Genomic DNA, 26,633 nt, shown 5'->3' on the forward strand with positions numbered 1-26,633 from the left:
ACCAAGTAGGCCGGCTCTATTCATTCAGCTGTGTATTTAAATTAGAGAAGCGGGTGGTTTTATTTTATCCAGCATTTCTATGTGTTTGCAGGAGGTGGGACATGCATGCATATTAGCTCAATCCATTATACTGTCAGAGCCAGACTTCTGGTTCGATGCTCCGAAATAAAGCAGTTTGCCACACAAGGCTAACCGCGTTTTTGTAATAAACAAAAGTGAATCAACCAGTCATTAAGGCTCGTTAGAATCTTGTGCTCCAGGTCCCAGGAGGATCCACTAAACAAAATCAAAACCAGATTCCTTGAGGTTTTTTTAGAATTTGGAGAATGGCCATTAACACAATCCGATTTGGAACTGCACACCTCTCTGTGCTTTTCAATTCCTTGTTTATTAATTTGCAAAGGTGAACAGTCCAAGCCAGTACCATGGATTTTGTAAAGACTAATACGCCAGAGATTATTGAAACCCTATGTAAGAGGTTCTGAATTAATGGGCTTTCTGTCTCCCCTTTGGATTTTGTAAGATGTTACCTTGAGCTCATTAAGGTCCAAGCAGGTCTTTCCTTTCTTCTGAGGTTCTTCTCTCCAAAGATTGAGACACCATATACATAGGCCGTGACCAAGTGCACTCGAGAGGTGATGTAAATATCCCTCTTCATGAAGTAGTGTGTCTCTCAGGGAGAGGATACGATGTGTTCTCCCCTAGCTGTGTTGTCTTGATTGGCTCCATTTAGAAGGTACAGCCGTAAAAATATATGGGTGTGGACTTTGCCCTTGGGAGGAGGAGAGTGGTAATAGGTGACATTTACCAAACTTTTACTGTGCCAGGCATTTTATAAGCATTATAGCATTTAATATTTGCCCAAACCCCTGAGATAGATATGATGTCTGTCTCCATTTTACAGGAGGAACTGAGGCACTGAGAAGATGAACAAATGGCCCAGTTAGTAAGGGAAAGGGACTGGAGACAAATGTCCATCCTACTGGGTCTTTATCTGCCTTGACTCCAAAGACTTGAAGGACCTGGTTTAAACTTCCATCTTTAGTTTTAGTGTTTCCTGAATTCTTTCCCCTAACCCTCTGGCTGGGTTCACTCCTTCTGTTATGGCGGCCATCACATTACTCGGTGGTTGTTCATTGAGGTAACTTCCTCTCCTGATAGATCTGAGCTCCTTGAAAACAGATACAGAATCATATTCCTCTTTGTCTCCTGAATACTGGGAACAGGACCAGGCAGCCATTAAGGGAGATATGTCCCAGTCAGGGCCATTTTCATTGTAAGTGACAGAAACTCAACTTAAGTGCGTTTAAGCAAAAGAGGTAATTTAGAGTTTACGTAACGAGGAAAGCAATAGCTAAAGAAGACTGTCTTTCTTTCTTTCTTTCTTTTTTTTTTTAAAGATTTTATTTATTTATTTGACAGGCAGAGACCACAAGTAGGCTGAGAGGCAGGCAGAGAGAGAGAAGGAGGAAGCAGGCTCCCTGCCGAGCAGAGAGCCCGATGCGGGGCTTGATCCCAGGACCCTGGGATCATGACTTTAACCCACTGAGCCACCCAGGCGCCCCAAGAAGACTGTCTTTCCACTCTCATTTTCGCTTCTGTGTACTTAAAAGCTCGTCTCTTCTTCCTCTAAAGGCAGATGGACTCCTTCCACACAGAAGAACCAGGGCTGCTGTATGCACTCTCTCATATCTTCCCAACTTGTCAACGGAGGTAGCAGAGCCCCTCCCATCATCACCACCAAAGACGTTCAATCCTAAAAAGTCTCTTTGGCGTAGTGAAGGTGTCTCCTTAGTGTAGCTTGGGTCCCGTCCCTAGTCCTAATGTGAGTTGAGTGGCACATTATGACTGGGAGCCATGGACAGAACTGCACAATTGAAGTAGGGGGGAAGACCAATTTCCCCAAAAGAGGTGAGGAGAGAAATATGAATTTACTAGAAGCTAAAATGAGCGTTAGGCAAACACATAGGTCTCCAGTTCAGCTGAAATGGCATTGGAACCATGCAAGACCCCAGAACTTAACCCCACATTCTTTTCTGTATTCAGAAACATCTTGGTCTCACCTGACTCTTACTCTCAAGAACCCACTGGGAAATAACTAGGCGTGATGTCATGTGTTCTTGGGGGACCATTTTACAGGTTTCCCTCAGGAGCAGGCTAGGCCCTCATTAACCCCTTTGCTGAGATTTTTCTTGAATAAATAATTCTTTCAAATCTGCCACTTGAACTTTTATCCTTGTAGTGCTTAATAAATTGATGTGCAATTGAGTAACCCATGGCAAACAAGGAAAAAAACTGCCTCAACATTTATGATTGAACAGGTAAGTAAAGTTGGCTTAATTCCTGATAATTATGTCTGGGTCCAGGGTGCCAAGACAAAAAAAAAAAATGCATCTGGGGTACAAAGAACAAACCCTTTTTTCTGGGAGGGGAACATTCATATCCTGGTAATCCCCAGTGAATGGAGCTACTCCATTTGGAGCAGTGAAAGCAGATTCCTTTAGCTCTCTGCATCCTTCTTCCCACTGTCCACTGAACACCAGGGGAATACAATAAAAGAGAGACATAGTTCTCAACTTGCAATAAAAAACAAAATCCTGGGGCACCTGGGTGGCTCAGTGGGTTAAAGCCTCTGCCTTCAGCTCAGGTCATGATCCCAGAGTCCTGGGATCGAGCCCCACATCGGGCTTTCTGCTCAGCAGGGAGCCTGCTTCCCTTCCTCTCTCTCTGCCTGCCTCTCTGCTTACTTGTGATCTCTCTGTCACACAAATTAATAAATAAAGTCTTAAAAAAAATTAAAAAAAAAAATCCTGCAATTACTTGGAGGGACACGACCCCAAACATATACAGGTGAAACGGCAGGAGAGTATTTGTAAAGCAAAGATGTCTTTGGGTGGAAAATATTTCTCCTTGGAATATAGAAGGAGTGTTGTCCTGAGGGTCAGGAGACATACTCTGGCCCTAGCGGGGGTCTTTGGCAAGTTCTGGACTTCCTTGCGCTTTTGTTTTCTTTTCTACAAAGTAGATAATGTAAACATATTGAAAAACAAATATTATGATTCAGTAAATGTGGCCAACAATGTATTCTTGCACTTGGCCTTGTATATCTTTATGAGGTACCATTTTAAAACCAGGACATCCACTAAAACCTACTATTAAAATCAGCTGACTTTAGGCCTGTTGAAATAAGGCTTTAAAACAGTAATATTAAGAACATACTACTAAGAATGGACTTTTAGTAATATAGTTTTCAGTAGTTTGGTATTGTACAGATAATTTCGGTGATTATTAAGGTATTATTTTTTTCCTTTTCTCTCATTCTTTAAAAATACCCTTTTTTCTGTGTATTTTATATAATATGATGGTATAGTTTTATATGTGTATAGTTTTAAAACAATGTACAAATACTAAGGCATGGGCACAAATGTTTATTTCAGTATCACTGGTAAGAGACATGAATCAAAAAGTTCTGCACCCACTGTTCCCATCCAGATTGATGCAAGCCCCTGGCAGGCCTTTCCCAGTAAGCCTCCAGGGGTGTCTATAGAGTCACTTTGGGTTGCTCTCCTAAGACCTCTCCAAGGTCCTTGAAATATGCTTTTATCATGAGGCTTCACAAAGAATATGCTTTTTCAATAAAGTCTTCACAAAGAGCAATAGCAAGCAAATGTCCTTTCCATACTGCCAAACCCCAGTTCGCACCTTGGAAAACTGCATGCTTTGGCACTTATGACATCCAGTTTTCAAGGTGCTTTTAAGTCACCCAAGCAATTAAACAGTCATTTAAAATTGTCACATGACTCTTCACCTCGAGAAGTGCAACCCTTCCTCGGTGCTCCCTGTGGGGATCCTGCGTTCATCCTGAAATACAGGCAGCCAGACTGTCTTGCGCTACTCGAGCAGAGAGAAAGGCTACTTCCAAGTATATCCTCATCTGCAAAGCTGTGTCGTGATACCTTCTCTATGTCAAGTGCCCCGCACAATACTTGGCATATGGTAAGCCCTCCATAAATAGTGATGATTGTTCTCACAGAGTGATCCAGGAATCCAAAGGGTAGCAAAAAAAGATTTGGGATTTTAAAATATAAAAAGAATCTAGCTGAGGAAGTCAAGAGATCAGTCCAGAAATAGAAGAGGGGGAAAAAAAAGACTTTGTGATGAGCTTGGGTCAGGGCCAGCGACCGTATTTTACACAAGGAGTGCAGGAATCTTGAACAGATATACGAATACACCATTCCCCGAGTTGCATGCTATCTGATTAGGAAATGACCTAAATATATGTGGGAAAAAACCACCAAATTGTAAAATAATTTAATAGCATTAACCAGCAGAAGAAACAGCCCCAAGCCCGTGTGGTTAATTGCTAGATAAATCCTCAAAAACAGAAGGTGGGGAGCTCCTGGGCACGGATGGGTCTCCAGAGATGGGTCCTCTTCTTGGTAGTTGGTCTACTGTGGCCATTGCAAAATAGAGCCATGTCTCATGTGACCCTCAGTCCAAACGCACACTGGCCCCATATCAGAATAAGACCTTTTGCTGTTCTATTCGGCTCCATAAATATTGAGTACTTACTCTATGCTAAGACCTGGGGTGGGTACCAGGAATTCAAGGATGAATAAGACTGAGTCCTGTCCTCAAGAAGTTCATGGTTTAGTCAAGAAAACAAACAAAAATCATCCCTTCATTACAACACAGTAGGTGGAGTGGAAAATCAGCCTTCACGAGGTTACACATATCCAAAATATTCTCCTTCCCTTTGATCTCATTTGATCACTGATTAGCCATTGAGAGGTGACTAAAGGAACCATTCTCATGGTTATTAAGATCTTCATGTTTTGTGTTTGTTTTTGTTCACTTATTTATTTATTAGAGAGAGACACACACACACACACACAGCAAGAGAGTGAAAACATAGCAAAGTGGGAGTGGGAGAGGGAGAAGCAGGGAACCCGACACGGGGCTCGGTCGCAGGACTCTGGGATCATGACCTGAACCGAAGGCAGATGCTTCAAGACTGAGCCACCGAGGCGCCCCAAGATCTTTATGTTTTTACATAAAGTGTACTTTCCTAATTTCAAAGTGCCCTCACATAATTCACTTCTGTTAATTAGTTATCTGGCGTCTACTACATGACGGACTTCATACTGCAGACTGGGTGTATATGGGGAAATGTAACTTGGTTCCAGAAATTTTAAAACATAAAATAAGTTTGGAAAAACAGACTATTTGAATAAACACACATAAGGTACAAATGTCAAATGGTAAGTGGGCTATAGTTAATAAGTGAAAAATGTATTATTGGAAATGACATAACAGGGTGCGAAACTGCTTGGCGAGGAGACCGGGAAGATGAAATGTGGTCTCAGGCACTACCCTTTCCTCATATCTACCTGTACAGAGACTGGCAGAGACACACTCGGTAAATGAAGTAAGACAACAAATACTTTACTACCGAGTACAGGCTGTGACCTCAAGCTCCAGCGCCTTGTTCCTGGGAGGTGACTGGTTTCATGGAGAATTCCTTAAACAATTTAGTTTCTTGGTGCAGCCTAGAATAAAGAAGAGGGTCTGATCTTGACTCAACCACAGGTCTTTCCACAGACCAAAGGGAAGCACCATATGAAAATCAGGAACAAAATGGCAACACTGTTGCTTAATAGAGTTCTAGAAGCATACTCCAATGTAGTTAGAAAAAGAAACAAGACAAAGAAATAATGGAAAGTAAAGCGACCACAATTTAGGGTTATATTTTTAGAAAGGTCAAGATGCTCATTCCAAAATTTGGGAACTAAAGAGAGTATCAAAAAGTAGTGATTTTATTAAAGTATACAAATTAATAGTTTGAATATAAATAAACAATAACCAGCTGGGAAATATAATAGAAAGAATATCTTGTTTTAACATGGCAAATAAGAAAGATAAAACATTAAGAAATAAATTTTAGAAGAAATGTGGAAAACATGTACACAGAAAAATTTTAAATAACTGAGCTATAATAAGATATTTCTCTTATTCTTAGAACAGAAAACAATAATGTAAAATTAAACCTCTCTTAATTAGTCCATAAAAGGTGTCATTTCAATACAATAGTGTCTTGGAAGAGAAGGAGTATTATAAAATGATACTGTAATTCAAAAGAATGACTACAAACAAAGCCTTGGGAGTGGAGGGTGGAGAGAATTAGTGGCCCCAGCAGATATTAAAGCCTAGGAGTCAATTAAGTCCCCCCCTTTTTTTTTTCTGGAGAGAAAATGGACAAGTAATTCAATGGAATGGAAGAGAATTCACAAAGAAAATCAAATATGTATACTTAGTATCTTATGGAAGCAGCATTCCAAACCAGTTGGACAAGTTAGATTATTCAATAAATTATGAGAAAACTATTTGAAAAAAATACAAAACTCAATCCCTGCCTTACTCACTTACCAAAATAAATCCCAAATAGAGTAGAGATTTCAACATTTAAAAAATATATAAAAGTAAAATATATATAAGATCTCAGAGTGGTGTAGCAAAACAGAAGACCAAGAGCCAGAGGGCAAGCATTGATAAATTATACAACAAAATAGTCAAACTATGTACATTAAACATAATCAAATGACAAATGACAAGTGGGGAGGAAACTATATACCTCTATTTCTTGTATGTATAAGCTTCTTTAATTTACAAAGAGTTTCAAAATTTTCTTATAAAATCCACAACAATCTGGTAGAAAAATAAACTAAACATAAACATAAACTAAAAATAAGATGTAATAATTAAGGTAGATGCAACTGGCTCATATAATTTTTTAAGTGTAAAACCAAACAATAAGAGGAAAATGCTATCCCCATCCCATTGGCAAAAACCAACACATTTGGCCATGTTCATGGTTGATGAGAATCTGATTGTCAAAAAAAATTGATCAAAATTTCAAATGCATGTGTCTTTTGATCTGGCAATACTATTGCCAAGAAACTTAACCCAAAATATATTTGTGAAACTTCAGCAAAGTATTTTTTAGTAATTCTTGCATCGTTGACGATAGCAAAATTGGTGACCTAAGATGTTTCTGGACCGGAGACTGCTTACATAAATTACGACGCATTTATATGATGAGATGCTGTGTGGTCATTTTTAAAAAATGACACAGATCCAAGCAAGATCTGTGTAAATATAGTGAGAATAACCCAAATAAAATTCTGGTTTAAAAAGTGAGGTGTAGGCCTGTGAGTATCCTTGTGATCCTTTTTATATTAAAAAATTACTATGATCCCCATTTTACAGATGAAGAAATGGAGGCACCAGAAATTTCTCAGTTGACACCAAATCACACAGGTACCACGTGGTAGAGGCAGTGTTTAAAACCAGGCATATTAGGGTTAGACTAGTTAGTGGTGGTAAGGATGGTGTGATCATACAATAAAATTCTACACAGCAATGAAAATGAACAAACCACAACTAATATGCCACAATCGACTTGTCTTCCAAACATGACATTCAGCAAAAGAAGCCGGAGCACCACGCTGCGTTATCCATTTACATAAAGACCAAAACCAGGCAAAACAAATCCATGGTTCAATGTGGAAAGTGGTTTACTTTTGGAGAGGAGGGCATAGGCAGAAGCTGGGAGAAAGCATAAAGAGGGCTTGGGGTCCCACCATAGTTTCATTTCTTGATGTAGGTGGTCGTTAAAGAACGCTCACTTTGTGAGAATTTTGTGTTGTATACTTAAAACGTGTGCATTTTCCCATATATGTGTACACTTTACGTTAGAGAGTTTAAAAAATAAAAAGGTCACTCACCCATTCATTGATTTCTTCATGAATTCATTGAGGAAGCCTTTGCTAATGGTTGGCTACAATACAATGTAACTGTTAGTGGGTTGCAGTGTAAATTTCTTATGGAAGAAACAAAGGTTCCTGTTTCTCTTTTGACCCCGCGAGGCTGTACAGAAAGCTAAATAGAAGGCAAGTGTTCTGGAACCACTTATTCACCACATATGGCTTAGTCTCTCTCCCTTCGTTACTGGCTGGTTAGGGTAGTCAAACAGCTTTGCCTCTCTGGACCTGGGATCATTTCTGAAGTAGATGATCTAGAGTAAATTATCTTTTCTTCAGCTTTGAAATTCGAATTAATTCAATCAGTTTTAATGAAACATGTTTTGTCTGTGCTCTCTATTGTGCTCAGTATCAGGGGCCACAAGCAATCAAACCAAAGCCTGGCCAGGCCCTTCAGAGGCTCCCAGCCTGCCCCATCGTAAGGGGCCCTGATGATACAGAGACAGGGCTTTGGGGAAACATTTGCCCAGATGCTAAGAGAGCACATGTGAGGAGCAGCTAACCGAGACTCCCAAAGGCAGGTGGCCCAAAGCTGCCAAGACACCTGATCCTACGTAGGCTGCGTGACACGTATCCCTGCTGTGTGGGATAGAGTGTTAGTTGGGCTGAGCCATCATGCTTTCTCCGAGGCCTGGAAGTAGGAGAAGGCTTCTACCAGACAGAGAAGCAGAGGAAAGACAATCCAAGATAAGGACCTGAGCAAAAAAAAAAAAAAAAAGGAGTATTTATAATGCTTCTTTTTCAGGTTATGCGAAATCTAAACATTGGTGCCACTGAACAGTGGGGGGCAGTGTATGGAAGGGAGTAGGAGTCACAGTGTGGGAGAGCCAGGGCAAGAAAGGCCTTGATTGCCATGATACAAAACCACAAGTCAATATTTACCCATCAGGAAACAGCTCCATCTCCTCCCCCTCCTCCTCTGGTTACAACTTCCGGGAGTTACCTGCCGGCACAGCAAGGCAGGTGCAAGCAGGCTCCAAGTGGACGGTGTGGGAGTGCCTGGCTGCCAGTGGCCGGATAACCTTGCTGGGAAAAGCAACAATTCTAAGATCTCTTCCCCACCCCAGGGAGACACAGGCCCCCTGGGAATGCGCAAAATTAACAATGCAGATGTGAAGTTAGCAGCCCCGGGGAAAACCCAACCAGCAAAACTGGGGACCCGGGCAGAAGTCCCTATCAGAGACCTTGGTTTGGTAGAGTTAGAAAGAGCTGAAGGGTTGCTTTGCCTTTACTTGGGCTCAGCAGATATGTCCATCTGCACCTAGGTCAATTTCCACATCTAGATGTAAATTTGGGCAGGTCTTCAAACGACTGAATGTTGTTAAGACTGAAACCTGCAGTCTATGTGGCACCCACCAGTGGTATCAACGAATAGGCTTCAAGACGTGTATCAGAGAACCAAGATCGGCAGTTACTTTAAGGTGGGGAAGACTCTTATTAGTGGAGCTGGGAAGAAATCTCAGAGAAACCCGTAGACAAGCCTGGGTGCTTCCAAGCTCTGTGCAGGAAGGCTTGCCCTGCTCTGCCTCTGCCCCCGCCCAGCAGAGGGGCGGTTGGTTTTTACTGGAGAGGAAGCACGGCTGGCCTGGAAGGGGGCGGGGCCAAGAGACACCCTACAATGTCAGGGACCGTCCTGTCAGATGAGAAGTCGTCCCACCTCCCACGAGACTTCTGAATGTTTCCTTTAACATCAACAAATCACAACCTGAAGTGGCACGGAAACATTTAAATTATAAGGCAAGTGATGAGAAGGGAAATGTAGATCATTGCTCAAATACTGAAAATCCCTAGGAAAAGAGATGCCAGCGTCCAGAAGTCTAATTTGGATACATCCTTTTCTGAATACCTGTGGGGATTAACGGTGGTGGTCTTTACCTTGAAGCATTGATGCGTGTGTGCTGGTCTTTCTTGGTAAGTAGAGGTAGTTTAACACACACAGCTTGGGGAGGCTCTAGTTGCATGCTCTGGGGGTGACGGAAACATCCAAGGAAGAACACTGGGGTACAGCCAGTTTCAGAGATTGAAGATAAGAGTGTTAAGGGGTGCTGGGGCTCTCCTAGCAGAACTCACAGGGTCTGCTTTGGGGAAACCATGTGGCATGAGGGTGGGGACCGCAGGGTCTCCCATGGGCCCATCTTGAGATGCTCAAGATCTTTCTAATTGTTGTTAGCGTGCATGACCATGGCCTGGATTGGTAGAAGACCCTGGGACTAAGAAGAAAGAAGGAAGTGGGGAGGAGCAAGGTGAGTAGGTCCCTCAAATGGATTCGTATAAGAGCCCAGGCAAACCTGAACTAGAGACTCCAGAGCCTTCCTCTGCTGCTCTCCCTCCATCTTTAGTGGTCATCAAGGCATGAAGTGTGTACTGGGTTGAATGAGTGGCCCCCAAAAGATAGGGTACCTGCAAGTGTGACCTTGTCTGGAAAAAGGGCTTTGCAGATGTCATGAAGTTAAGGATCTGGAGATGAAATCATCATGGATTACCCTGATGGGCCCTCTATCCTGTGACTTATGTCCTTAAAAGAGACAGAAGAAGAGACAACACAGAAAGGCAGAAGGTAGAGCGATGCAGCCACAAGCTAAGGCATGTCTGGAGCCTCCAGAAGCTGGAAGAGGCCGGGGAAGATTCTCTTCTAGAACCTTCAGAGGAAGCATGACCCTGCCAACACCTTGATTTTAGACTTCTGGCCTCAAAAACTGTGAAGGGATAAATTTCTGTTGACCCAAGCCACCCAGTTTATGGTACTTGGTAACCACGGCCACAGGAAATGATGGAGTCTGTCTGGGAACCAGGCACACCTGGGGGGTCTACGTTGTAACCCAGTGCAGGAACCCTGAGCTATCGTCAATACCACCAGGGGCTCAAATACTTTCCCTGGGGAAACAAAGAGAGCTGGTATGGGGGATGAGAATCTCACATTCAGAAGGGGACAGGGTTGAGCCTGTCAAGGACTCCCGGGATGGAAGACTCATCCTGAGGTCAGTGCGGTCCACGAGGCAGGGCTCAATCTGGCAGCACTGGCTTTGCTGATGCTCTGCTGGAAGCTGAATGGGAGGGTCGCCATAAGGTCAATAATGTCAGGCCTAGTGGAACCCCTGCTGAGGGGAATGGGACGCGTCCAGGCACAAGATGGAAGCAGCACTGAGAGCGGCCAAGGGTGCAGGACGCAGGGGGGCCATATGGCTCGGGATCCTCAACTACAGAGGTGGGCCGGGCCCCCAGCCATGCTTTGCAAAAAGCACAGAGAACAGTGTCCTGTGGGCGACAGCCAGAACCCTGGGCGCCATTGTGGGGCCTCTGTCTGGGAATGGGGCAATCCAAGGCATGGCTGTAGTCCTAGGGATCCCAACAGTGGTAGAGGTCATGACCACACATTACACTTTGGTTTACCTGGAATAAAAAATGATAGCTGGGGTTGATGTATGCCCAGCCAGGGCTAAGCACTGCGTGCTCCCCAAAACCCTCTAATCCCCATTCCAAAGATGAGGAAGCCAAGGCTTAACAAGCTTGAGCAGCCTACTGGTGCTCCTTGAACCTGTCTTGGCTGGGATCTGAGCCCAGCTCTGTCTGCCTCCCGGGTCCAAGGGCTCACGCTGCCTCTCGCTGCATGAGGAGTTCATTTGCCAGTCGCTGAAACCATGCTTTGCAGCAACCCATTTTTTCTCTTTCCCCACTTGGGTAGAAATCTCTTAATCTCTGTCTTATTACACACTACTCGCCTTATGAAACAGAGCATTGCAGCTAGAACTCTGGCTCAGATAGAAGGCTCGGGGGCCTTTATAACGAGGCTGAGCCCTGTGACAGTGACAGTCCCCCACCCCCGGAGACTGTCTGTCCTAGCCCAGTATTCCTGGGCCTTTAGTCTCATTTTTGTTCTTTTCGTCTTTCTATTCTCAGGCCTACTACCCTGATTTCTGAACTTGAATGTGTATTCGCACCTGCCCCCCAAAACTGTTCCCTCTTCCAATTCTGCTACGCATCAGATAAGGAAATAGCCTGATTAGAATTAAATTGGAACTAAGAGTAAGCAGCTCTTAGTAAGGAGCTCAGGGTCTCTCTCGGACATAAATGACATGAATTTGTCCTAGGTTCCCACTCTGCAACCATCTTCTTGGTGTAACTGCTTCCCCCCACCCCACCTTGCTTGACTTTTAGAATGGGATCTTAACTGAAATTTTTGAATTGGGGGGATCTCTAAAAAAATGAGATGTTACTATAATCTCCATCGCCGCTCAAAGAACCTACCTTTCCATTAGGTGACTCTGAACCCTGTGACTGGCACCTGCTTGCAGGAGTCAAGGGGTCACCATCAGGGTCCAGTGGCTTTCCTGCAAGAGTTAAAGAATGTGGGTCCCATCCTTCACTGAGGTCCAAGGGCGAGCAGCCTGCTGTCCTAGCACCGCTGCAAAAAAGCTGCCTGAAATATTTGTGCTGCCTCGTTCATGGAAGAAATAGAATTCAAGAGATCAAAACAGAGCCCACTATTTTATTGTAAATAAAGTTACTGACGTGAAAACAAAGTCACTGCAATCCCAGAGTAACAATGAATGTTCCTTGTGACACAATATTGCCACCTGCTGACCAAAGTGGAACAATGCAATTGTGCACGTAAAGTGTCCGTGAGGTATGTCTCAGCTGCCACCTTTCCCCTTAAATGCTGGTGACAGCCATCTGCGTCCTAGCCCCAAATCGCGATGGCATTTCCCAACATCACCCTGGCAAGCATCGACTTCAGATCACATTTCCTTTCTCGACTTCTTCAGAAATATCCTTCCATTTAAAATGAGAAACTGCAAGTTTAAGTTATTTTTAATTTACTTTAGCCTTTATAGTTAAGAAATAAGAATGGGTAGGAAGAAAACAATAATGGATTCTCTATGTGATGGTAAAGGGTACCAGAGGAAGCACAGGATGTGCTGAAGGGAGAACCTGGTCTCACAGTTCTTCTCGCCCATGTGTGTAAACCTGAGCCTCAGTTTCTTCATCTGTAAAATGGAACTGAGAACACCTTCCACAGTGTACAGTCCTGTAGGATAAACAGTGCATAACATGGTTCCTGGCACAAGTACTTTAGTGTATGTTGATCGAGCCTTCTTTTATTCAAGAAACAAGCATTCTGCTAACTGCTCCCATCCACCGTATTTCCTCTAGAACTAGAAGCAATGATTTAAACATTTTTTTTTTACTTAAATTCAATTTAATTAACATAGTGTATTGTCAGTTTCAGAGGTAGAGTTCAGCGATTCATCAGTCTTATAAAATACCCAGTGCTCATCATATCACGTGCCTTCCTTCATGCCCGTCACCCAGTTATCCTTTCCCACTACCCACCTCCCCTCCAGCAACCCTCCGTCTGTTCCCTGTAGTTCAGCGTCTCTTATGGTTTGCCTCCTTCTCTGTTTTTATCTTATTTTATTTTTCTTTCCCTTCCCCTATGTCCACCTGTTTTGTTTCTTAAATTCCACATATGAGTGAAATCATATGGTATTTGTCTTTCTCTGACTGACTGGTTTCATTTAGCATAATCCCTTCTAGTTCCATCCATGTTGTTGCAAATGGCAAGATTTCACTTTTTGGATGGCTGAATAATATTCATATATATATACATCTTCTGTATCCATTAATCTGCTGATGGACATCTGGGCTCTTTCCATAGTTTGTCTTTTGTTGGACATTCATGCTATGAACACTGGGCCATATGCCCCCTTCAAATCACTATGTTTGTATCTTCTGGGTAAATACCTAGTAGTGCAATTGCTGGGTCATAAGGAAGAGAAATATGATTCTAAAGCATAAATCCCATATGAGACTCTAAAAGTAAAAGGAGAACTCAGATGGTAGAATACATTTTTGGCCTTTTATTTTTAACTTCATGATTCTTGGTCCATGACTTTTACTGAACAGCTTATTAAAAAAAAAAGAAATTTAGTGAAGTAAGACCACGCTCGTAAAACATACATCTGATTTTTAAAGTGAACCCCAGACTTTGATCTGAGGAAACAGACAGCTAAGAGGTCTGAGTGTATGATCTCCATGAGCTATGAGAAAAAGCAAGCCTCAAATTAGGGACGAGTGTGTGGGTCTTCAAAAGAAAAATGTTCCATTCAGAGAGCAGAGATAACTTCCTACTTGTGTTTATCTGTTATCCTGACAGGGAGTACCTCCTTCTAAAAATATTAAAATTATTTATTTTAATTAATTAATTAATTAATTAATTTCTATTTTAAAAATTATTTAAATTCAACATAGCTAACATATACTGTATTGTTAATTTCAGGGGTGGAATTTAGTGATTCGTCAGTTGCACATGACACCCCAGTGCTCATTCTATCAAGTGCTTCCTTAATACCCATCGCCCATTACCCCTCCCCCACCACCTATCTCCTACAATTATTTATTTTAATTTAATAGATTAATATAGTCCCTATTAATAGTGTACCAGTTAAGAAGGCAGATTCTGGAGTCAGACTGCTAGACTCAAATACCAGTCTTGAGCAAGCTGCTTGAATTCCCTCCACCTTCCTTGTAAGGTTATTACTAAGGTTAAATGAATCCGTGCACGTACTCCATTCAGCTGGAACAGCACCGGGCACAGAGTGAGTGCTCAGAAATGTTGTTTATATATTTTCTAACAGGGAGATGCTTCTCTGAGATTATTTGGATGAAACAAATTCCCAAATGAGAATGGGCTAATACATGTAAAGCATTTACCCTAATGCCTTGCTCAATATATGCCAGCTACTGTCATGTTACTAGGAGTATTATAATAAGTGACCAACTGAAATAAAGAATCACTTTCTGGACTTGTGCTAGATGCACAAAGTGCTGGAGGGGAGAAATGAAAATACACTATTGAAAGGTCTGCGTCCTATATATGAAGCAAGATATTATCACTGGAAGGTAGACTGATAAATTAAAATATACATTCTGACTCCTAATAAAAGATAAATAAATAAATAAATAAATAAATAAATAAAACCACTAATAAAACAAAGAATTATGATTCATAAGCCAGGAGAGGACATCTATGGAATCATTAAAAATATTTAAGTTATCCAAAAGAAGGCAGTAAAAGAGAAAAAAGAGAAGAATGGTAAATCAAGACAACAAACAGTGACTCGGTAGATTTACGCAAACGGTATCAGTAATCATGTTACCTGTAAGGGGACGAAGTAAGAGCGGAGACTGTCAGGTTGCATTAGAAGGGAAGACCGGCTGTTTAGTGCTTTTCATAAATACACTTGAAATATAAGGACACAAATGGGTTAAAAGTAAAAGGACGGAGAAAGCTAGATAATATGAACCTTAATCAAAAGAAAGTTGGAGTAGCTATATTAATATTAGACAGAGTATGTTTCAGAGCAAAGAAGATTACCAGGAATTTTAAAAAGGCAATTTCTTAATGACAAAGGGGTCACCTTATCAAGAGAACATAAAAATCTGAAATGTTTATGCATCTAATAACAGGGATTTAAAATAAACAAAGCAAAACCTGATTGAACTATCAGGAGTAATAAGTCCACAGTTATGGTCAATCCCCCCTCAATAACTGACAAGACAAGTAGTCAGCCAACCAGAGGTAATACAGAAAGTTGAACAACACACCACCTACTTACCCTGAAACAGAACCGCAGCAACATAGGACACATTCTTTTCAAGGGCACGTAGAACACTTAAAAGACGAGACCATATTCTGGGCAACAAAATAAGACTCAATAAATATTAAAGGAATTCAGGTGACACAAATTATGTTTCCTGACAATGGTGAAATTAAATTAGAAATCAGTAATAAAAAGATCTCTGAAATCCCAGGGATGTGGAAATGAAATACTACGCTTTGACTAACTCACCAGTCAAGGAAGAATCAAAAGGCAAAATAGAACTTAATGAAAATGAAAACACGAAATTTGTGGAATTCTGCTAATGAAATACTTAAAAGGAATCTCATAGCACCCAATCCTTCTATTTTGAAAGAAGAAACGTTTCAAAGGACTTTTAGCTTTCATTTTAAGAAACCAGAAAAAGAAAAGCAAGTGAAATCCAAAGAAAATAGGGGTGCCTGGGTGGCTTAGTGGGTTAAAGCCTCTGCCTTCGGCTCAGGTCATGATCTCAGGGTCCTGGGATGGAGCCCCACATCAGGCTCTCTGCTCGGCAGGGAGCCTGCTTCCCCCTCTCTCTCTGCCTGCCTCTCTGCCTACTTGTGATCTCTGTCTGTCAAATAAATAAATAAAATCTTTAAAAAATTTTTTTAAAAATTTAAAAAAAGAAAAAAGGAGAAAATAATAATAAAGGTGAGAATAAAAATCAATGAAAGAAAAAAACACAGAAAAAAATACAGAAAAGTTGATGAAACCAAACACTTTGAGAAGATCAATAAAATTGATAAACCTCTAGCGGAACTGATCAGAAAGAAAAGAGAAAAAGCACAAATTACCAATATCAGGAATGAGAGAGGCACCATTGCTACAGATCCTGCAGCGATTTACAAAATAATAATAAAATAAATGAACAACTTCATGTCAATAAAGTTGACAATTTACGTGCAATGGATAAACACAAACTGACAGGGCTCACTCAGGAAGACATAGAGAACCTGAACAGCCCAAAATCTCCTAAAGAAATTAAATTCGTAGTTAAAAACCTTCCCACAAAGAAACTTCCTGTCCCACATGCTTCATTAGTCAATTCCATCAAACATTTAAGTAAGAAATAATACCAAATCAACACCACATCTTCCAGGAAATCCAAGACTTCCCAATTCATTTTATGAAACCAATATTACTCTGACTCCAAAATCAGACAAAGACTTTATAAGAAAACTACAGTCCAAAGTCTTGATTTTTGTTTTTTTAAAAATTTATTTATTTATTTATTTTTTAAATTTTTTATTTTTTATAAACATATATTTTTATCCCCAGGGGTACAGGTCTGTGAATCACCAGGTTTACACACTTCACAGCACTCACCAAAGCACATACCCTCCCCAATGTCCATAATCCCACCCCCTTCTCCCAAACCCCCTCCCCCCAGCAACCCTCAGTTTGTTTTGTGAGATTAAGAGTCACTTATGGTTTGTCTCCCTCCCAATCCCATCTTGTTTCATTTATTCTTCTCCTAGCAATTGCACTATTGGGTATTTACCCTAAAGATACAAATGTAGTGATCCAAAGGGGCACGTGCACCCGAATGTTTATAGCAGCAATGTCCACAATAGCCAAACTATGGAAAGAACCTAGATGTCCATCAACAGATGAATGGATCAAGAAGATGTGGTATATATACACTATGGAATACTATGCAGCCATCAAAAGAAACAAAGTCTTGATTTTTAAAAGATTTTATTTATTTATTTGACACAGAGAGACAGACAGACAGAGACAAAGAGCACGTACAAGGAGGGGGAATGGCAGGCAGAAGGAGAAGCAGGTTCCCCACTGAGCAGGGAGCCAGATATGGAACTCAATCCTAGGACCCTAGGATCATGACCTGAGCCCCAGGCAGATGCTTAACCAATTGAGCCTCCCAGATGCCCCTATAGACCAAAATCTATAATAAATGTAGCTATAAAAATTCTAAATAAAATTTCGTCAGTTCAGATCTAACAATACATAAATCATGACCAAATGGGGTTTATCCCATATGAGCAAGATGGGTTTAATATTCAAACATCAATTAATGTAATTCACTTTATTAAGAACTTAACAAAGAAAAGCCACAGAATCATCTCAATTAGATTCCCCCCAAAAATCATTTAACAAAAATACAATATTCATTTCTGAAGTCTGGGTCACATGTTATGGTTGAAAGTTTCTCCTGTCTCTACTCTTGAGAGCTACCTGCCCCCCCCCCACCCCTTCTACCACCATTGTCACTCTTTCCTGATGGCCTCTTAGAGTCCCAGCCCCCTCTCACTATCTGCCTCAGGTGCCCAACAAGGCTAAGAAAACTTTGTTACTGTGAAGAAGGAAAGAAGAAAGATTGGGGAACCCCCTAGCCATCTGCCAGCCACATCATGTTCTCTTTAATGTGTTGGTGTCTGCTAGGGAAGAAGTTCCATTTCTTAGTCAATTCTGCATCCCCAGAATGGAGTCCCGGTGCCTGGAACTTAGTAGGTGCTCAGTAAATGCTTACCTAATGAAATGAGTCACAGAGCACAAACTTTCCAGTGTAAACTCAATAAGGATGAAATAAAATGTGTTTTATACAAAGGATGCACTGAGGATACCTATTACCTGCATTCTAACCTCAAAGTCCAAATGACTTCTCATTTCTTCAGAGATGGAAATCTTTACGGTAAAGCAAGAGACAAGAGGTACAAAACAAAAAGAGTGATAGGCCCAGAGATGAGCTTAATTTCACCTTCCTGCATTCTGATTTCACCCTCCTCATTAACTCAAGAAGATGACCATAAACCGCTAAAGCCTTGATAGGAAGCTTGTCTTTCCTTTGTCACCAGAGTAATAGACATGATAGTCTGCCTGTCCTAGGAAAGGGCAATACCGGTCAGGAGGGATGGAGATGAGGTTTATTTTGGACTTACCGTGTTCAGGAACACACTATCAAAGGAAACACTGCTGGTAGAACAACAAAGCAGGGTTTGGGAAAAAACTTCCTCTAGACTCCGCCCAGCTCCCCCTCTCGGGTTCTGGCCTTGTGCTCTCCTTTGCTCCTCACAGAGTTCACAGTCTAGTGAGATGAGCAAATAATTACAATTCAGTTATGGACTTCATCCTGGAGTGTGGCCAAGATATCCAGGGCACAGCAGAGGTGGCAGGTGGAGTGTGTGGGGGGTCCATGGAGCTGGTCAAGCTTCAGAAGAGACTGGAGGGTGAGTGAGAATTAGTCAGCCACAGGATGAAGTAGGGGGGATGGTTCTAGATTTAAAAAGAGGGGTACAGCAGGAGGCAGGAGAGCGCATGGCAAATATGCCCAAGGAACTCCTGAGGATTGGGTAAGGCCCCTGAGGAAAATGCCATGTGGGGCGCGCGCTGGGCTCCCCATGTCAAGGAGTTTGGATCTCATCTGTTGGTGATAGAGACATTGACATGTTTTAAGAAAGAGGAACATGATTAGATTCTGTCATGGAACCACTCTGGCAGTTCTATGGGGATAGGATAGGGAAGGATAGGGACAGGACAAGAAGACTAAGGTCATCATCAAAGAGAGATAAATGAAGGACTAGCCAGGGCAGTGGCGGGGAGGAATGGGATCAGGAGGACAGACCTGGTTGCTGAGGGGGAATCTGACAGGTTTTGGACAACAATGAGCTCTAACGGAGCAACAGTAGTTTTCAAATTTTTGACAGGAGCCATCTGAAGCTCAATGGTGCCATTATACTTTAGAGGAGCAGGGTTGGGTTGCACAGAGACAACTGTAGTGAGAGTCTGATTTTGTCACATTCAGTTTAAAATATCTGAGGGATGTCCAGATGCAGTGGTCCAGTGGGCAGCTGGCTCTGCTGTCTAGCTTGGGAGAGGTCTGGGCTGGTGAGACACATCTGGAGTCTGGCATGTATCCAAGGTGCCCAGGAAGTGGGATAGGGAAAGGTAGGAAACCAAGTGTGTTGGTCACCCAGGACTGCCATTACAAAATACTGCAATCTGGGTGGCTTGTACAACAGGGATGTATTCTTACAGATTTGGAGGCTAGAAGTCCAAGGTCTTACCTGGGTTAGTTCCTTCTGGGGGCTACAAGGAAGAATCCATGTCTCTCTCCCAGCTTCTGGTGGTTTGCTGGAGATCTTTGGTCTTCCTGGGCTTGTAGATGTTTTGCCCTAATCTCTGCCTTCATGTTCACATGGTATTCTGCACGTGTGTATGTCTTTGTGCTCCAATTTCCCCTTTATATAAGGATGCAAGTCATATTGGATTACGGCCCACCCTACTCCATCATAACTTCATCTTAATTACTTTATCTGTAATTACCATATTTCCAAGTAAGGTCACATTCTTTGTTACTGGAGGTCAGGACTTCAACATATGACCTGGGCCATAGCAGGGAGGCAAATTCAACCTGTAACACCAAGCAAGGGTGAGATCTTGGGCAGAAGGCTCTGCAAGGCTCCAGCATCACCCCCCAGGGAAAACATGGGAGTAAGGAAGGCCACAGAGTTGTCTCAACATGAGCTGAGTGTTCATGGTGCTCCACAGGTACTCAGTGGCTTATGGCCTTGAGACTGTGGAGAAGGGGAGGGGAACTCCTGAGCACTTGCCGTGCTGTGTTTTTGTGTAGTCAAACACATCAAAATAATATTTGTTAGGGGACCCAAGAGAATCCAAAAGCATAACATTGTCTAGTACAGTAGTCATCTGGAGCAAAGGTCATCATTTTGCCAAAGGAATGGTTGAAAGACTAAGACTCACATTCTAGAAACAGGAAGAACAAGAGGGACAAGGAGAAAGGAGGTGGGCTGAAGGAGACAAGACTTCAGGTGATGAAAACAAGGGCTCTATTCTTACAGTGATTTTGGATCCCAATCCAAAAATCAGAACAGCTATTTAAGTAGATATGTTTGGGGACAAAGGGACATTTTAGAAATCAGGACTGAAAAATCTGAAAATATCTATGGTTGTCCTATCTGGAATTCACAAGTACTGGGAACCTGAGGATGGAGCCCAAGAAGCAAAATGAAGACCACAAAGGCTCCTGTTCCAATCTGCTGGTGTCATTTCATCATGACCAACAACGTAAGAACACACATCTTCTGAGGTTAGGATTCCAGCTACTGGAAGTTTGAATAATAAGCAGCACTGGGTATTCTGGTGGTGACTGAGATTTGAGTCATATTCGGAATATCAATAAAAGAAAATAAAAAAGGCCTGATTTGGAAAATGTCATCTGAGAAATCGATATGATGTGTGAACACACTCATCATATCTTCAGGTGTGACCAACACATTTCTAACCAGACTACGTGTGTAACAAAACATTTCCTCTGTCCTTTTTAAGAAAACTCTTCAAAGATAAAACCATCCAGGAGATCAACGTGGCAAGAATAAACATTATTTCTACATACTTAAAAAAAAAAAAAAAGATATGTGCTTTTCAGAATGATTTGCTAAATAAGTAATTATCCAAGGGGCATTAGTCTCAGACTGGGAAGGGTCCCAGGGAACACCAGGTAGCTGCTGCCTCAGGAAGGGGTGTTGGCTGTTGAACTGGCAGAAATAATGGATGTCCATGTGCAAGGATCTGTGAGTGCTGGCTCATTGTAACCAAGTGGAAACCTCCCCTAAGGAGACAGATTGAAAGGGCATATGGGTCTAGCAGAGCAGCTGAATGGACATCTCTAATAGTAGAACAGTTTCTAAGGGGCTACCTTCATGGCTCTTATACCTAATAAAAAATACCAAAAATCCCTGAAATGTTGCTGGCAGTTACTATTTAAAGATTTAATTGTTAAGTTGCTAAAGAAGTTGCAGAAACAGATGGACCATACTACTTAGGAGATGAAATCTTAAGAGTTCCTGGGGGTTATGGGGCTCTATTTCCAACCCTCCCTCACTCCATCTGGACTTTGATGTGGGCTGTGGCAAAAATACCACCACTTTCCTGCAGAATTCTAGAGTTTAAAATATGGCCATTTCATGCAGCTACGCTGATGGTATGTCTCAGTTAGTGTCTTAGATATCGTATTTCTCTAAGGACCTTGCCTTGCAAATCCATTCACAAGCACTTGACATCTTTTGAGCATCTGTGTATGCTAAACCCTTATACGTGTAATTTAATTTATTCTTCATAATAATCCTGAATTGGTGATCAGAGAGGTGTCTTCAAGAAACTATGGGTCTAGTTTGGCAGGTAGAGCATAGAAGAGAAAAAATCAGTGATAAAACAACAGAGTACAACAAATCAAAGTACTCATTTGTTCATTCCATAAATAATACATTGCATTATGTGTCTGCTCTGTGCCATGCACTGTCCTGGGTCCTGGGCAAATAATGGCGAAGAGCTTGTGTTCTACTGCAGGAGAGAGCTGATAAAGAGATAAACTTAGAAAGTACATGGGGACAAGTTAGATGGTAAAAATTGCTCTGGAGAACACAAGGCTACCTAGAGTATGATGCTAAATGAAGGACAGTGATCCCAGGGAAACTAGAAATGAGTAATATGAGTCCTCTAATTGTTCTAGTGTAATGCCTTGAGAAAGTTTCCAGGCCACAGTGGGGGAATCCCAGGTAGAGTCCAATGGATTCCATAAATGAGACAATGCCAATACCAAACCACAAACGTTACAAGGTATAGATAAATATCTCATGAACATAGATGCAAAATTTCTTAACAAATCAAATCTAGCAATCTACAAAAGAAAGAGAACACATCATAACTAAGGAGAGTTTGTTCCAAGAAGGAAAATTCAGTTTAACAATAAAAAATCAATGCAATTCACCACATTGACTGACTAAAAATGAAAATCCACAGGCTCCTATCAATAGATGAGGTAAATCATTTGGCAAAATTCAACACCAATTCATGATTAAAAAAAAAAAAACCCTAGAAGTAGAAGAAAATTTCCTCAATCTAATAATAAGTATCTATGAAAAAAAACAAAAAAATTATACTTAATGATGAAAAATTATATGCCAAAGATTGGAAACAAATCTAGGATTTTTTTTTTATCACTGCTATTCAGCCTTGTATTGGTGGTGTTAGTCAGTGTAGTAAGGCAAGACAAAGAAAAGACATAATTTTTGATGCAGAAAATCTGAAGGAATCTAGAAAAAAAGTTACTAGTTGAAAAGTGAATTTAGCAAGATCACAGCATAACAACAATCTAGAAAAACTATTTGTATTACTAAATACAATCATAAACTGAAATTATAAAAATGCCATATATAATAACATTAAAATATTAAATTCTTTGTTGTAAATTTCATAAAACATGCACAAGTCATATACACTGAAAATCATGAAACCTTACCGATAGGAATTAGGGAAGAGCAGATATACTATGTTCATGGGTCAGAAGATTCGATATTGTTAAGATGGCAAGTCTTCTCAAATTAATATATCAATTTATATATCAATAAGTTTTATTGCAACACAATTGCAATAAAAATTCTAGCAGGGTTTTTGTAGAAATTGACAAGCTAGTTCTAGAACATACATGGGAATGCAAAGCAATTTTTAAAAAGAAGAGCATTTGAGTTATACCACCTTATTTCAAGATGTGTTATAATCTACAACTATGAAGAGATAGTGGCATTGATGCAGATAGGTAACTAGATCCTAGATCAGACTAGAGAGAGTTCAGAAATAGTCTTACACATGTATGGCCATTTCGTTTTTGGCAAAGAAACCAAGGCATTTCCATGGGGAAAGAATAATCTTTTCCACAAAGGGGGCTAAAATTTTTGGTTATCCAAATGTTAAAACAAACAACAACAACAATAACAAAAATTTGACCTTTTCACACTTTATATATAAAAATCAACCCTAAATGGATCAGAAGACCTAAGGGTAAGAAAAGCTGTAAACCTTTTAGAAGAGAATACCAGAAAAATTTTAGTGATTTGAGTTAGCGCAAGAGTTCTTACCTGGGACACAGGAACCATGAACTACAGAAGAGAACATTAATAAACTGGACTTCATCAAAATTAACAACTTTGGTTCTTGGAAACGCATTGTTTAAAAAATGAAGAGACAAGCCACAGAATGGGAGAACATATTTGCAAATCACAAATTTTAAATTTTAAAATTCACAATTTAAAAAATTTAAAAGACACATAATATCAAAAGGTGGTGAAGATTTGATGCAGTTGGCACTCGTACATTCCTGGTGAGAATGTAAAATGATATCACCATTTTGGAAAACAGATTGACCGTTTTTTTAAAAAATTAAATATTTTTTGTATTTATTTGACACACAGAGAGAGATCACAAGTAGGCAGAGCGGCAGGCAGAGAGAGAGGGGGAAGCAGGCTCCCTGCTGAGCAGAGAGCCCCATGTGGGGCTCAATCTCAGCACCCTGAGATCATGACCTGAGCTGAAGGCAGAGGCTTAACCCACTGAGCCACCCAGGTGTCCCCAGATTAACCCTTTTTTATGAAGTTCAGCCTATACCAGTCCTATGCCTAGCAGTTTTACTCCCAGGTGTTTACCCAAGAGAAATGAAAATCTATGTCTGTCTTAAGACTTATATATCCATGGTCATAACAGTTTTATTCATAAAGGCCAAACACTGGAAGTACAGGTCCATCAACTGGTGAAAAGAGACAAAGATATTGCAGAATTTTCATAAAATAGAAAACTACTTACCAATAAAAAGGAATGAACAATTTTATTTTATTTTATTTTACTTGATTTTTGTTTTAGGCTACTCCAGTGGGGCAGTGGGATTGGGAAAAGCAACCAAGAAACCTGTAACTAGCCATGACAGTTAATTATAAACACCACTGTACTCTGACCACCTAGGAAGGAACTCTGGATAATGGCAACATGGATAAATTTCAAAAGAGTTACGCAAAGTGGGGGGAAAAATAGTAGACATAGAGATTATAATACTGCATGGTTCCACATGTAAGAAATGCTAGAAACGGCAAAATCATGATAATAAAAAACATCACTAGTTTCCAGGGGCTGGGGTGGGAGGAGGGGATTGACGCTAAGGGGCAGGGGGAAACTTTTTAAAATTAATTAATTAATTATTTTAAAATGTAATCTCTACCCCCAATGTGGGGCTCGAACTCATGTCCCTGAGATCAAGAGTCACACGTTCTTCTGACTGAGCTAGCCAGACTCCCCAAAAGAAACTTTTTAAGGTGATTATGTTCAATATCTTCATTGTGGTGGTGGTTACACCATTATACATATAGAATAAAACTCATCAAACTGAACACTTAAAATTGGTATGTTTTCATTGTATGTAAATTATATGTAAATAAAACTGACCTTGTCTCAAAAGGAAGCCTGCATTATTCCCAGTCCACAGATAAAGAAACTGAGGCTTGGAGAAGGTAAGGAAAATGCCCAAGTCACAGAACTAGCAGCAAGTGGATCCAGGATTCAAACCCAGGTGTCCAGGTGAGCCTGTAACTCATCTTTTTTGTTCTGTACCTTGCTTCCTTACTTGCTATGCATTCTATAAGGAACTATTAAAGGGTCATAGTAAAAGAACCTAAATAAAGAGAAATTTAAAAAATAAAATTAAAAAAATTTTTTTTAAATTTTTAAAAATTTTTAAAAAATTTAAATAAAACACACTTAAGAAAAGATTTTATTTATTTATTTGACAGATCACAAGTAGAGAGGCAGGTAGAGAGAGAGGAGGAAGCAGGCTCCCTGCTGAGCAGAGAGCCCGATGCAGGGCTCGATCCCAGGACGCTGGGATCATGACCTGAGCCGAAGGCAGAGGCTTTAACCCACTGAGCCACCCAGGCGCCCCAATAAAATAAAATTTTAAAAAAGAACCTAAAAACTAGCAGAATAAGACCTGTGCCAGGAAGGTCCTTTTCCCAAGAACGTAGGGTCGTTTATCCCATCTGGTGCTTACTCCGGAGCCCTCCCCCTCACCTGGCTCGGCTTGGAGGCTCTGGATCCCCACAGGGACTTTCGGGCATCTTCGAGGTCCTTATCCTGGAATCCCGCGGACACTGTCCGGCCCACACTTACCCTCCGCCTTCTTCTCAGATCCAGATCTCTGCTGCCCCGTCCCCAGCCTCGAATTCACCCCGTCTCCTATCTTCGGCATTGACCCGCTCCACGGGACTGTGTGTGCTTATTCCGCCTGTTCTTTCCCTCCTCGCGGGTCTTGCACCTCTGGGCCCAGGAGTTCTTAACTCTCCGGCTAAGGATCTTGGAATGCTGCCTACGGAGGCTGAGGGTCCCCCGCTCCCACCAGAAATCCCCGAGACGGCATCTTCCACATGCCTGGAGCTCCGAAGTGGATTGGAATCGTTTCCGCTCTTTTTTGTCCAGGTGAGCCAATCTGTATTGGGTGCCCCGAGCCTGTAAAGGTGCGATTGCCTCCCAGGGCCACGGATGCAGGGGTTGGAATATGACAGCAGGCGGTGCACACTCCCTGGTGGGTGGAGGGATGAGGCTGGGTAGCGTGCGAGCGAGGCCGTCTTCCCAGGGGAGGGGACCCCCGTGCGGGGTCCGAGTGATGGAGGGGAGAGGTGAAAGTCCTGGGAACATCCCCGCAGAGGCACTGAAGCGTGCCCAAGCACATTTCTAGCAGAGGCTGGTACTGTTGAGGACGGAGGCGAAGAAGGTGGGTAGGAGCTGGGGGCCAGGAGGTAGCAGGAGCCAAGCCAGAGGGGGCTCCTGATGCGAGATTCAGAGCACCAGGCCAGGTGGGAGTTAGGCAGTTACCAAAATGGGCTGACTGTGAGCCAAGGACAGGATGCAAACTGAAGAGAGCATTTACGGGCTTTGACTCGGTGTTAGGCACTTGTGATCACTTGACATGTTTAGGTCACTTAGTCCTCACAATCCTATCAGGTAATAAGTATGTACCATTACTATGCCCATTTTACAGATGAGGAAATGGAGGCCTAGAGAGAGTAAGTAATATGCCCACAAATATGTTTTAATGAACCCAGGAAGTCTGACTCAAGACCCCAACTCTAACCACTTTGCCACTGTTGTCCCAGAAGTATGGGAAGGATTTCAATTTTGTTTTTAAGATTTCATTCATTCATTCGTTCATTTTAAGAGAGCTAGACAGAGAGAGACAGAATGTGAGTGGTGAGTGCAGCAGAGGGAAAGGGACAAACAGACTCTGCACTGAGCACAGAGGCCCATGCAAGGCACAATCCCATGACCCTGAGATCATGACCTGAGCTGAAATCAAAAAGTCAAACACTCAACAGAC

At 41.6% G+C, this 26,633-nt stretch overlaps 1 protein-coding gene across 6 annotated transcripts in view; it reads left to right on the forward strand.

Annotated features, from left to right (window-relative positions):
• Positions 1–25,534, forward strand: part of LOC309860533 (uncharacterized protein) — a gene marked incomplete at its 5' end in the record, with an annotated part of 143,575 nt that extends 118,041 nt beyond the window's left edge. For 3 of the 6 annotated variants that reach the window (XM_082722765.1, XM_082722770.1, XM_082722768.1), the window contains one exon: positions 1,636–2,221. In XM_082722765.1, coding sequence (XP_082578891.1) covers positions 1,636–1,760 — 125 coding nt within the window. In that variant the 3' untranslated portion in view covers positions 1,761–2,221. Of the gene's footprint in view, positions 1–1,635; positions 2,222–9,460; positions 9,732–9,990; positions 10,064–12,112; positions 12,341–25,447 lie in introns of those variants that run through there. The other 3 variants (XR_014309430.1, XR_014309431.1, XR_014309429.1) reach the window with 3 other exon arrangements.
• Positions 25,535–26,633: the final 1,099 nt, after the last annotated feature.

This window comes from Mustela nivalis (genome assembly GCF_964662115.1).
Source record: "Mustela nivalis genome assembly, chromosome: 2".
In the NCBI taxonomy this organism is placed as follows: Eukaryota; Metazoa; Chordata; class Mammalia; order Carnivora; family Mustelidae; genus Mustela; species Mustela nivalis.